The sequence below is a fragment of the Punica granatum genome, chromosome 6 (genome assembly GCF_007655135.1).
Source record: "Punica granatum isolate Tunisia-2019 chromosome 6, ASM765513v2, whole genome shotgun sequence".
In the NCBI taxonomy this organism is placed as follows: domain Eukaryota; kingdom Viridiplantae; phylum Streptophyta; class Magnoliopsida; order Myrtales; family Lythraceae; genus Punica; species Punica granatum.
Genome location: NC_045132.1, coordinates 20627071 through 20640631, shown reverse-complemented (window position 1 = coordinate 20640631; position 13561 = coordinate 20627071). Strand labels below are relative to the sequence as shown.

Below are 13561 nucleotides of genomic sequence, written 5' to 3'. Positions count from 1 at the left end.
AGTTAGTTTCTCATTTTTAAAGATTTTTTAGAAAAATGAATTTTAGTTTTATTTTTTTCTAGCATGTAAACTTTTTTAGAATTTTAGGATTTTTCAGTTTTATGTTTGTAGTTTAGGTGTTAAATTTTTATATGTAGATATGATGAATTTCACTCTTCAACATTTTCATCATATCTGCATTATCAAAATTTAATAACAATTGCTCCCAAAAATCAATATCTACATGAACCATGCCAAAATAAGTTGATCCATGCTAAAATAATCGATCCCAGTGTCCAACAAGTTCAACGATGGTAAATAACCATGCTAAAATTTTATAGATGTTGGTGTGTGCAAGTTTTGCTGGAATGGTTATTTTGGCATGATTCTTGTCTTTGCAGTATAATATGTATAAATTCCTATGTTACTTAATGTGATAATATATATGGATATTCTTTTGATTTGCAAATGACAAAGTTGTAAATGTTATAACACTTCTTTACTATTAACAACTCTTTTAACATTCAAATCAGCATACACATATATAAGTCTTTAATTCAAACTAATAAGAAGTCATATTTTGGTGGATATGATTTTTTAAAGAGGCTATATTTTGGTAGATGGGGGAACATAAGCTAATTATGTGATTTTTTAATGTTATTGATACTTTTGTAGATGATGGAAAAGTTATTGATATTTTGGTAAAAGAGGAAAATGTGAGACCCCACAAATGCAGGAGCTTTAGTTATTTGATCCTTCAAGAAGTATGGATGGTATAAATTGATTATGTACGAATAAGCTAAGTGATTGATTTTAATATCATCGTTAAAGCATGTAATGTGATATTGAAGGGTCTATATGGTTGCAATTTGAATGAGCTATGTTGATGATATTTGTTTGTGGTTATAGTTTGTGGTCATAGCCATTGGTTCGCTGATCCGGCAGGATATAAAAATGGATGCTACACCGCTGATTTAACGGGATATAAATTGGACGCTAGATCGCTGATCCGACGAAATATAAAACGGACGCTAGTTGGAGTTTAATGATGGGTGGTCCCCGCGAATGAGAGGTGATATGGGAGTTATGGAGCAGCGGATTCAATTATGTGAGGTTACGGTACCGTCAAAATTATGTCCAAGGAAATATAATGATATGGTTACGTTGTTGATTGTGTTATGTATGTCTCTATGAAATTATTTGATATTGGAAAGCATGTCCTTATGATATGAATTTGATTGGGTATCTTGTTTGTTATTCAAGTGGTATTGGATATTAGTGAAATAGTTGGAAGAGTTGTGTGTATTTGCTAGTGAAACTTTTGTTGGGTTAGTATATTGGATATAACTAATATATATCAATATGATATATGTAATAACATATATATATATTTTTCTGTTTATATGTACGAAATTTGTCAGGTCTCACAATCTCCCTCACTTACAAAAATTTTGTCCTTGAAATTTATTTGAGGAGCCAAAATAGATTATTAAGGTTCATAGCACCCTCAGGTACCCAAGTTGCTTATGTACTAATTCTTCTATAGCATCATGCTTTCGCTACCACTCAAATAATTTAGATGATCTAAGCCAAAATCTTGTAGAATATCCAAATCTCTATCTCGAAAGCAACCGTAATAAAGATGATCAAAAGTTTCTAGCAAGACAACCAACTTTTTAACCCGCAATCAAATAAGTTGACCAGCAATTAATTGTATCTCTCAATGTAGAACAATTCTCAAGACTTCGAGCAGTCTCTTTGATAGAAATAAATACATCTAAGATCCCCGAGTCTGAATACTGAAAACTTTGTCCAAAACTTAATCAATAGAATTCATCCCATGTCGCTGGGATATACAAACCGAAATAAACCCCAAATCTACCTTGGTGGTCAACAAATTGATATATGTCCATGTTGATGGTAGAATTAGCTAGTCTCAATCTGATAACTTTTCCAGTGGAATAATTATCCATGCTGAACTCATATGATTATGTCAAACTAAAAATATGGAGCTAAGCAATAATAGAATCCCAAGATCAATGATGAAAACCAAGTAAGATCTTATTCAGTAAGCAGAGCAACAATTCTCTCAATCCCGTCAGATCATTCTCACAGCAACATAAACCCTGACTTGTTGCATATATAAAAGAGAAAATAAACTGAAATCACCATTTGCTAGAACTGGAAGGATGACAGACAACATTGAATAATTGATACTCCAAGAAATATCCCACTGAAATAAATTTGACATATATGCTAAAAAGTCGTAGGAACTTCTTGAAAGAATACCTCCGAACCTAATCTCTAAGGAATCCTTTTGAAATTATATTTGCATAGCTGAGATGCATCTCAACTCTGAAACTTAACTGAATTCAATATTCGTTTGGAGCTCGAAAATAATTGATCCTGACACTGATTTCAAGAGAAACTTGACCAAAGGAGAACCTGAGGTGCTTCCCTCTACTCAAATCTTAATAGTATCATAATACTTATATAGATAGATTTCAAAAAGTATACTGAAGTCCCGAGCTTATTTTTTAACAAAGCACAAAGAAATTAATGAATATGAACTTTGAAAAATCTTACTAATATGTCAGTAAATTATTAAAAGTTTCTTATAATTAAATCGACTAGTTGAGATCGAAACCAATCGAATAACTAACATAGCAACTAAACAAGGAAAATCACAATTGAAGCTCAACCACATCTGCTTCCAATTCAATTCACCCGAGATATAAAAATGGATGCTAGACTACTGATCCGACAAGATATAAATTGGATGCTAGACCGTTGATACGGCTGGATATAAAAGGGATACTAGACCGCTAACTTGGCGAGATATAAATTGGACACTAAACTGCTGATCTGACGAAATATAAAACAGGAACTAGTTAGAGTTTGATGATGGGTGGCCCCGCGAATGAGAGGTGATATGGGAGTTATGGAGGAGTAGATTGAATTATGTGAGGTTACGGTACTGTCAAAACTATGTCCGAGGAAATATAATCCTATGGTTACGTTGTTGATTGTGTTATGTATTGTCTCTCTGAAATTATTTGATATTAGAAAGCATGTTCTTATGATATTCAACTGATATTGGATATTAGTAAAATGGTTGGAAGAGTTGTGTGTATATGCTAGTGGAACTTTTGTTGGGTTAGTATATTGGATATGACTAATATATATCAATGTGTATTATATGTATATATATACTGGTGATATGAAGGAATTATTAGTGAACTCTGATATGCTGCTAATTATACATACATATATATTGTTTGGTTCAAGACAAATATTTATTTAATTCTTCATTTTACCTCAGAATATCGTGTTCACTAAGATGCAGCTCACACCCTACATATATTTTTTTCAGATAAACTTCTAGCTACGTGGACGAACCACTTTTGGTATTGGGGATCAACTCGGATGACTATATAAAGACTTTAATTATTTGATCTGTAATCTTTTTGTATAGAATGTATTTAAATATGTTACGACCTGAAACTTTTGTTCAATCGATTTAGTGATGTGGGTGAAAAAAAGTACTATCTTGGATTTTATTTATATATGTGAGAGTTTGTTGGATTGGTTATATACATTTGGGAATTTATGGAAAGCAGGTTTATGTGATAATAGATATCGAGGAAATTTAAGGGAAAATCTGCTAAAATTTCAGGTCGTGACAAAAAAAGAAGAAGCAAATTGTTTGAATTTTTGGGTTAAAAAGTTTGTGGCATGCCATTCACGTAAACAACTGTCCGCCACATTAGTGCGGCTAAGGACTACATGAGCAGTTTTGACGACTCAATTAACGAAGTGGTAGATTAGGAAAACGAAGGCAAATATTGTAATTTTTTAGGCCAAAATTTTGAAAATTAATAGATTTGAGAATTTCATGAAAGTAAGTTATTTTTCAGGCTATTTTCCCATTCACGACTTCCAGCAATTACCATAAACTGGGGATAATACGTGCACTTTGTTGCTGGGTGAAAATTTAAGCTTCGATTCCTTACGTCTTGAAGGGATAGGCTTAGCAACTGTATAGGCCCGAGCAAAACTTACTGCAACTTTGTGAATTACAGCTGCATAATCCACCGGTCAGGCGAATGTAGAGTCAAAGATCGACTTGTCCCGCCATTTCCATGACAACCAACACCCAACTCTGAAAACCGTTGCCCAAGATAAACCGTTACAATCAGCAAAGCAGTAGGACAAATTTCGATATATCTACTGTTCAGCATTGTCAGTAAAGAAGGATGACATCATACCGAATGGAACCAGGGTCTTCCAAGCCATCTCCATGTGCGGACAATCGCGCAAAACATGTAAAAGAGACTCACCAGCCGAGTAGCATATCGACCACAAACCAGAGCCCCCAAGACCACTATGTAACCAGGCCACAATGCATATAGGCTGGCAAACTATGCTCTTACTTATCCAGTAGGAGTTCATAGATTGAGTTCTTGTCCTCCTAGACTTCATTTCTTATTATTGGGGGATGTTGTAAGGGCCTCTATGCCCCACCTTTGTAATGTTTGGTTTATTTTCACAATAAACTCAGGCTTCGGCCCCTAATTCACTGAAAAAAAAAATTAAGCTTCGATTAAAGTTTCCTTTTTCTTTAAGTATCACTCTTCTCCTTAAAATGTATTATCTCCTTAAAATGTTTTGACATGCTTCCAATACTTTTTAAATTTTAGTAATACCCCTACCACTTGGCTTCCCACTCAATGCTTCTTCAACAATTGTCAGCACCCAATTTCGGTCCACCGGCTCCAGAGAGGCAAAATTATCATTTTTTGCCATCCATCGGAAGGAAGTATTTTCAGCTAATCGCTCAAGCGCGCACGACTTCTAAAAATAGGGAATTTTCATAATTTGACATCAATTTTATGATTTTTCAAGAAAATAATGCTATTTAGGACTTCATTGGATTTCGCGCGTGTCAGCGTCAATTTTCATAATCCGGGACAAAAATTAAGACTGAAAATTTTATTTATGGCATAACGTTAATCCATAAATTTTTCTGAACACAATGCAGGTCCTAGATCATTTTTTCGACATCCAATTGTAAAGAAAAGAATTTTGATTTCTACGCGCATTAAATTTGAATTTCTAAATCTGAAAAAAATAATAATAATAAAAAATAAATAAAAAGAAGAAGAAGAAAGAGAAGAAGAGAGGACAACTTTGGGCCGGTCAGGGTCGGTCAGAAGTCCTGACCGGCTTCTGACCGTTACCCATTATTTAAAAAAAAATTGCAGAGGCAACGGTCAGGAGTTGACCGTTGACCCTCATCCCCCTCCTTCCCACCCCCGTCTTCTTCTTCTCTTTCCTTCTTCTTCTTCTTCCCTTCGGCTGAGCTCTTCTTTTCTTTTCTTTTTCCGGGATCACACATCCCGACTCTCCCAGCTGGATGTCCTCACGCTGCCTCACCTCCAGCTCACAGCTCGTCCTAGCCACTCACTCCCTCAGCTCGTTCGACCCGAAACCCTAGCCGCCACACTCCCCTCCTCTCTTTCTTTCTTCTTCTTTCGGTCGGATAAAAGGAAAAAAAGGAATGGAAAAACCCTAGCTGACTCTCCCTCGTTCTCTCTCGGCCTCCTTGGACCTCACGGACAAAACCCTAACAAAAAAACCCTAGATCTTTAGGTCTCTCTTTCGCTCTCAACTCGGTAACTCTCCCAAAAAACCAAAAAAACCCTAGCTGACCTCCCCTCACCTTCGAAAAAAGCCCACAGCTCACGTTTCCTTCCCGCTACCCTTAGCTCACGCTTCCTTCCTGCAACCCGCAGCTCACGTTTCCTTCCTGCAACCCTCAGCTCACCGACTTTCAGCTTCTCTCGGACCCTTCCTTATCAAAACAGAAAGACAAAAAAAAAAAAAAAAAGCCGCAGCAGGGAACAACGGGAAAGAGAGAACAGAGGTATAGGTGGAGCGACCTGAGCCCCCTTCGATTCCCAAGCCATCTCCTCCCGTATACCCGGACGGCTTCGGAGCAAGGAGCCGCCGTGCGGAGCCGCCCGAGCTGCCCCGTGTCCTCTTTTCTTTTCCGGTTTCCCTTGAACTCTCACAGGTTGTTTTTCTTTTTTTTCTGCCAGCACAAGTTCGAGCCGTCCCATGATCGTTCCAGGGTCGTTCGGGGGGGCCCTCGGCATCCCAGGAGCTCGGTCACGAAGGCCACGACTCCCCTCTTCCAGCCGTGCCCGCCATCTTCTCCCCAGGCGCTGCCCCTTGCCAGTCGAGTCTGTAACGACCCAATCGAGTATCGGCCCAGCAGTCCAGTCAGGCCCAACAGCCCACTCAGGCCCAACATCCTAGTCCGGCCCAGCTCTCCCGGTCATTCTCTGTTCAGTCGGGTCTGTCACGACTCGATCGGATACCCGAACCGACCCGACTCGTCCAGCATTTCCTTGTTTTTCAGAACTGCCCCCTATCTTCCGAACTCGGTAAATATCCCAACTTAGTGGCATGCTTAGGGCTTCCTTTCTATGTATTAATGTTTATTTGAGTGGTGTTGATGAGAAATAAATGATTGTGACTGGAGATGAACGGGTTTGGTTTGGACCGGTTTTATGAAGTTTCTGATTCGTTTCATTTCAGTCCTGGGGCATTTTTTTCATTTTATCGATCAGCCATAAATTTTAAAATTCGTTTCAATCAAGTCCCGGGCCATTCTTAGCATTTTCCGACCAGTCCCTGAATTTTTCAGAATTTTTAATCATTCCAGAAAACTTTTTAATCTGTTTCATTTTAGTCCCTGGAATGTTTTCCACCTTTCAGAATAACCCCCCAACTTCCAAATGCGTTTACAACAAGTCCTGGGCTACTTTTAGCATTTTATGATCAGTCTCTGAATTTTTCAGAACTTTTAATCATTCTAGGAAACTTTTCAATTTGTTTCAGTTCAGTCTCTGTGATTTTTTTCATTTTTTAGATCAGTCCTGAATTTCCAAATTCGTTTTAAACAAGTCCCGGCCCATTTTACCATTTTCCGAACAGTTTCCGAGTTTTCCTGATTTTTTAATCATTCTAGGAAACTTTTCAATCTGTTTCAGTTTAGTCCCCGGAACATTTTCCCACTTTTTTTGGATCAGTCCTGAATTTTCAAATATGTTTCAATCAGATCTCAGACCCCTTTTAGTTCCTGTTCTGCCACAGAATTTTTCAGACGTTCCAAATTAGTCCGGGGAACTTTTTAAGCTATCTCCAATCAGTCCCCGAGTTTTTTAACGAACTTCCAAATCGGTCCCTGTTCTTTCAAAATTATTTAAATTCGATCTTTGAGCAACTTATGAGATGTGCGTTATGACCGTGGTGATATATGATCGTGTGCGACTGTATTTTTTGTTTAATTTTAATCGAATGATAAATCGTAAGTTAAATGCGTTCGATTTAAATAAATTGCTTCGTAAATCCATAATTTCTAAGGCAAATGATACATTAAGAATGATTTAATTATTCACTTGGACTTAAAGCCGACGAATTAATTCTATTGTGATCATTTTGCCCATATTTGTGTGCTTGGAGTATAATGTATTTTTAATTAAAACCTCACATGAATCGGTCTAACCACGTAAAGTTGATTAAAAATTTGATTTAACCCCAAGAAGATCGGGGATTAGAGCTTTTTAGGGGCGGTCCACCAATGACTGTTCCGGCGGCTCGAAACCCATAAACTAAAGCATCGGCAAGTTTTAATTAACTTTAAAATTCCACACACTCAGGGAAATCAGGAGGTTAAACTCGATTAAAATAAATCACTCGACTCTTTTAGATGAATTGCACGAACCGGTCAATAATTTGTAATCGCATTGATAGCTCAAAAATTGTTGGCCATGCCCTTTTTAAAATTCACAATTTCAAAAGTACCGAGATACGTGCCATGTAATCTTGATTTTTCATGCACACACGTATTTTCCGATTCAAGGGCATGATTACCAATTCTTGTCCTGCCGTCATCCCAGTGTAGGTTTGTGCTTAGAATGGGTCAAAACACGGGAAAACAGATTAATCACAAACTTGGCTTAATTAAACACGGGAAAATAGTCGAGCAAATAGTTAGGTTTTGGGTTTCAGGCAAAAACACTCCTCTCATAACCTGTAAAAGCCACAATATCACGATACAAAACAAATCTAAAAACAACACATACATCCGAGACTCGATTACAAACATTGTGTTTGTCGGGTCCACAAAAAAAAATTTTGAATGCTACATGCCCTCTTCATCACCCCGCTTTGTTTGTTTTAAGGTAGGATTTGCATGCCAAGATATCCCGATTAATAATCGGTTAACTCACGTAAATTTGACAATAACGAAACCCCATTATTTGTTTATTTGTACTTGCTTGTTACATTCTCGTACTTGTTTGTTATGCGGATTGAGCCCGATCCTTTAGGATACGATTTACACGGGTCCAACGCCTCTAACTGTCGATTACGGGGTCCAATGCCCCCATACACCAAGTGCGCACCTTAATTTAATTTTCAGTCTTTTCAAAACCACACGGTGAGCACAGGTAATATAATGATCGAACGCGAACCGATCGGGATTCAGTCATTGTAATTTTTATTTTTATTTATTTGAGAGAATAATGTAAGAGCTTATGTTGTACATTTATGTAAGAATCCCGGTCGGATAGTGGACGGTCGGAGTGTTTCCTCGAATTTACGGTGTCAAAACGGGCGAGTCAAGTGCGACCCTAAATCACGCTGTAAATAAATAAAATGGTAAGACGAGCAAGCTAGAGTACCGAAAGGGCGTGTGGGATATAGGCCTACACTAAATAGAACTCCCAAATTTGGAATTTTCGATTCCGTCCAGACTATTGCCTTAGCATACTAGATGTATCCCATACCCCTAGACCTGGGCAATTCACCGGCCCTTGACCTTCAGGTCGTAAATAGGTAGTGACGACTCCTTCTCACGTGTGTCCATCGCGCGTCCCCGGAAAGGTAGACACTCCCAAGTCGCGTTGCATTAGGCGCGCGTATGCGTGCCCCGACGAGATTAAAATTCGGGTGCGCACAACAGTCACCCCCATTTGACCGGAAAAATGTGGGGAAATTTTTTTTTTCACCCCTCGGCCAAATAGAAAAGGGAAACGGAAACGATCGACCCTCTTCTTGTGTTCGCACCATTTGTTCCTTCTGGCCTGCAGCCACTTCAGTCGGATTAGCAAGCGGATTCCTCTCTACAGCCACACACCCTGCTCTCCTGCCATCTGCGACCGTCTGAGTGCCTCGCGTCCCTTTTTTCTTCTGCCGCTCTTCTATCCAGCACCCACTATACATGACACTCCCTCCAATGCACGACATCCGGGACCCTCACTCCACTGTTTCTTTCTCTAATTGGCCCATCTCTGGTTACCGATCTCCCTCACCCTCTGATGTCCATTTCTGCTGCCAAACTCGCTCCTATTCGGCGAAAAACGACCAGTATGTAGCTCAGCCCTTTGCACACCTCTCCAATTTGTTGCTTAATAATTCTTGGAAAGGGATGGACAGTTTGCCTCTCCTTTTCTCTTCTCGCGCTCTGTCCTCATCATTCTCAGCCCTCATTGTGGTCTCATCTTGCGCCTAGATTTTGCCCGACAAAATGCCCTGAGAGTTGCTTTGATCTCATTCGCGCCCGCAAATCATAGCCACTGTAGCGTAGGCGTGCTTTGCCCGCTAATGTTGTCTCCATGCATGCACTTTGTTGAAATATACCACACTTTCCCAACCAAGTTTTCTCACGTTTGCTGATGTTTATATCCCATTGTACGCATGTATGCGCTCATATCAGTCCCCCCTTTCATGGTTCATACTCTTACGCTCTTTGTATATCGCTGATCTTATTAATTTTGCCATTTCTGCTGATATCCCACGAATATCATGCGAGTTGTGTCCCGAAGGGGTGTCCTCTTGCTACTAGATAAACTATATACTTGCTTGTGTAGATAGCTCTTGAGTGCTTGCACTTTCTCCATTGTCATCGTTGTGCAGAAAAAATATGAATTTTGAAAACCCATCCTCTTCCAAGCATCACATCTCTGTATTGAAATTAGAAAGAAAACAAAAGAGTTGCCTCAAGTAGTTCTTAACTACTTAACTTATGGGGATAGGTTCCCATTTCCGAGCTGTACTTTAATTTATTTCATAGGCTGGTATTTTGTTGTGTGTTCTTATATAAGGGCATAGTTTTCTGGCCATATTTAGCTTCCTAGGAATTTTAATTGATGTATATTCTCAGATATTCTCTTCTTTTGCTCAATTTTGATGCATCACGAAGCCTACAGGAAATTCAGCAATTTTGGTCCACTAGGCTTCAGATAACCGTCTAATCTGACCACCTCTCCCATTATTGGACGGGCCTTCATGAGCTGCATTTGCCCATTGGTCCATTGGTTTTTGCTGCTGGCTTCCACGTAATGCTATATGCAGTTGATTAAGATTAGTGGAGGCTCAAGTATCAATTAGTGGGAAGTTGGCTTTGGTCTTCCACCAAATTAGCCCCATTCCAAGCCCCAGTTGAGTTCACATTAATTCATCCACACCTCTTCATCATCCTAGTGCGGAGAAAGCATCTCCAACTCATCAAATTAATACTTCGTTAAATTTATAGTTCTGCACGAAAATCATTATTTGCTCAAGTTCAGTTAACTGCTAGTGCTAAAGGATCATATTGTCAGGCACCAAACAGAAGGATCATCTTTTTGTCTTTTAGAAGAGAGAAACGGATAGATCCATACATCTTAACTTTTTTTCCGAAACGATGCTGATTGTCACACTGATCAGTCTTTTCGGCATTGTCATTTATAATCCAATTGACGAGCTATTTTAAATAAGCTGTTAAATGGCCAACTTAGACCTTATAAGCGAGGAAAGTATGTGTCTGGAAAACAACTGATAATCTGAAATGAGTAGCATTCCACATTTACTGATAACTGAAAATGGTTCCAAACGGAATATATTAAATATAGCAGTTCTCATATGCCACAACTGCCTCTTCCAAACCCGACTTTTTTGGACTTGACATCATATAGGATGTCAAGTTTGCTCTGCTGCGTGCTGCCGATTATGATTAGGTCATCCTTCTGACCAGTGTTTCCAGAAAAAGCCAAGCAAACTTGCGAGTTCGACTCTCTCCAAATGATTCCTGAGGGGTCCAGGTTACGTTCGCTAGCTCGAAGTTTAGAACAATCCGAGGAAGTTTCACATCCTCGTAATCCTCCAGGTCATAGCCCGTGTCTAATAATGGAGGAAGCTCAGGAGCTTCAGGGTATCCCCACATCTAGTCCTGGAACGCTGAACGGAGCACTGCATAAACTGATTGGGGAAGCCGAGTTATGGTTGTCCCTGAGTCGATGATAGTCTTGTAACTGGAAGAAGAAGAAGGAGAAGAACTAGGAGATGGATTTGGTTTTATTAAGTTTTTAACTTAATGTTTGGTCCTCGATGGTAGTACTGAGGAGGTTGACGAAATACTGGGGCCGGGCAGGGCGGGCTGAGACGAGAGGCGTGAACATTTCAGGATGGCAATATTTCCGTGCTTCTAGTCCAAAGAGAAGGTACCCATTTGTGCTGAATGTGGGTGGGACGCAGTAGCAGAAAATTTGGTTAAATTTGTATGCCGTCTGCGAGACTAAGGTGTGAGTGCCTTTCCCTAAGCCAAGAATGCCCGCTGTGGACCCAAAACCATTACTGCTATTGTTCTGTCCACAACTGAAGACAAAGTTTGGGAACTTGTAATTTGGCCCGAGCGTGAGGGTATCTTTTGCATAGTACCCATAGGAATACGACTTATCTTCGTAGAAAATTTTATAGGTGGAGGGTGAGTGATAGAACTGTGGGTCAGAATATGTGGAGGATCTGGAGGGCTCATAGTAAGGGTCATCTTGCTTATAGCATCCGTCATCGGGGCAGGGGATGTCCTGTGTCCAGTAGAGGTCACATCCGGTGTCCAGTATCAAGGTCAATGAGCGGCTCAGCAAACCAAGGCTGACAGTGACCAAGAAATCTCCTTCCTTGCCCGGAATGGGTACAGTCATGTCTTCCCCTTGTTCAAGAGGAGGGGGATCCACGTTGTGTCCATGCCATGAGGATGCTAACAAACTGGCTATCAGCCGATATCGCGCCTTGTCCCGGGGAAAATATCACGCGCCTTGTGTCCATTGGACTGCTTATCCAATGAGTTCAAGAGAACCGAGGGAATTGATGTTTCTAAGGACAGGCTTGCCGATGGAGACTTGAAGAAGCTACTAAGAAGGCCTAGATAGAGCTCTCATCCACATCCCAGACATCAACTTACCCTTTATCGCAACAGATTCTTCCGGTGCAAAACACTTGAACATTACCCTTACCAGTTGAAAGTTCGAGATTTTGGTAAATTAATTGACTGAGAGGAGCCAGGATCCAAGCAAAAATTATTTGAAGTATGTAATTTCTACCAGGCATGTGAATGAATTTCTTATCTGTGCTACTCATCCCTGCAGTTCTTCGCTGGATTTTGCATATAATTATGCTGTTACCCACCTTTTATGCTCCACCAATTTTTGAGGCTTATGACTCCTAATCAGCTCGATCCATTTCAGGTTTATGGTGACGGCACAAACTCAAGTCACTTGCTCCTCATATTTGCACATCCCTGCCCTATATCATACTCCTACCGCTTATTACAACATGCCCATGTACAGAGATTGGTCAATCTGCTGCTGTATAGTACCAATTTAGAAGAAAGTGTTGAGTCCGTAGCACTATAATGTTGGTATTCTTATCATATTTCTTAGATCTGCTTACTTGCTACCTTCTAATGGGCCCTGCTAATAGCTGTGCATGCTATGCTTTCAACCCTCTTCATTATCAGAATTTGTTTCAGGAAGAAAAAGTAATGCGCTCATCTACATTATCGCAATATGTATGTCTGCCTATGTCTAAGCAGAAAAGGAAGAAAATTAATGCTACCAAGAAACGCTGCAAGAGGACCCATCTTCACATTGTTGCAAGTGAGTGCTCACTGCAGTATCCTCACTCTGCATTGCCATCTGCCCTTGGCAGCTCCAGCTTATCCCATGTCCATCGTTCTTCCACATGTATCTGTCACGGTTGGGTTTTTCACCTTGTTTGCTGTTTTTATAATTTGCTACAGATATATGCTGTATTTTGTCTGCTTTTTAGAATTCCCCTCAGTTAAAGAAATGATTCTTGAATAATAATAATATATACTGCTTCCCCTAGCCAATATGGATCACCCTATCCTTGATGGCCCCTGTGTTTTTCTTTAGTTATTTACATTATTTATTACTTGGCACTTGCTTTATAATTCATGCTCTGGGATTATACAGTCCTTTGTTATACTTAAGTGAATGTATGTACAATTGTGCTTTTCCTTTTGCTGCTAAGAAAGTTGATGTAGCTTCTTCTGTACAACTTAAAGTTTAACAAATAAGGAAAAGTAAGAATGAATACAAACACATCTGCCTGATAACAATATTATGTAAGAAAATGTTACTGCCCCTACCTGAACCTATTTTACGCCTTCTGTACGCTGCAGTTACGTTGTTGTTGCCCCTGTTTCTAGATGACCATCCCCCCTGCTGCA

General features: G+C 39.6%; 1 protein-coding gene across 1 annotated transcript; it reads right to left on the bottom strand.

The window, feature by feature from the left end:
- Positions 1-11254: 11254 nt before the first annotated feature.
- Positions 11255-12011, bottom strand: LOC116212242 (aspartyl protease AED1-like). The gene is made up of 2 exons (XM_031546810.1): positions 11449-12011; positions 11255-11342 (listed from the first exon to the last, which is right to left on the bottom strand). The coding sequence occupies exons 1-2, from the start codon at positions 12009-12011 to the stop codon at positions 11255-11257; spliced, it is 651 nt and encodes a 216-aa protein (XP_031402670.1).
- Positions 12012-13561: the final 1550 nt, after the last annotated feature.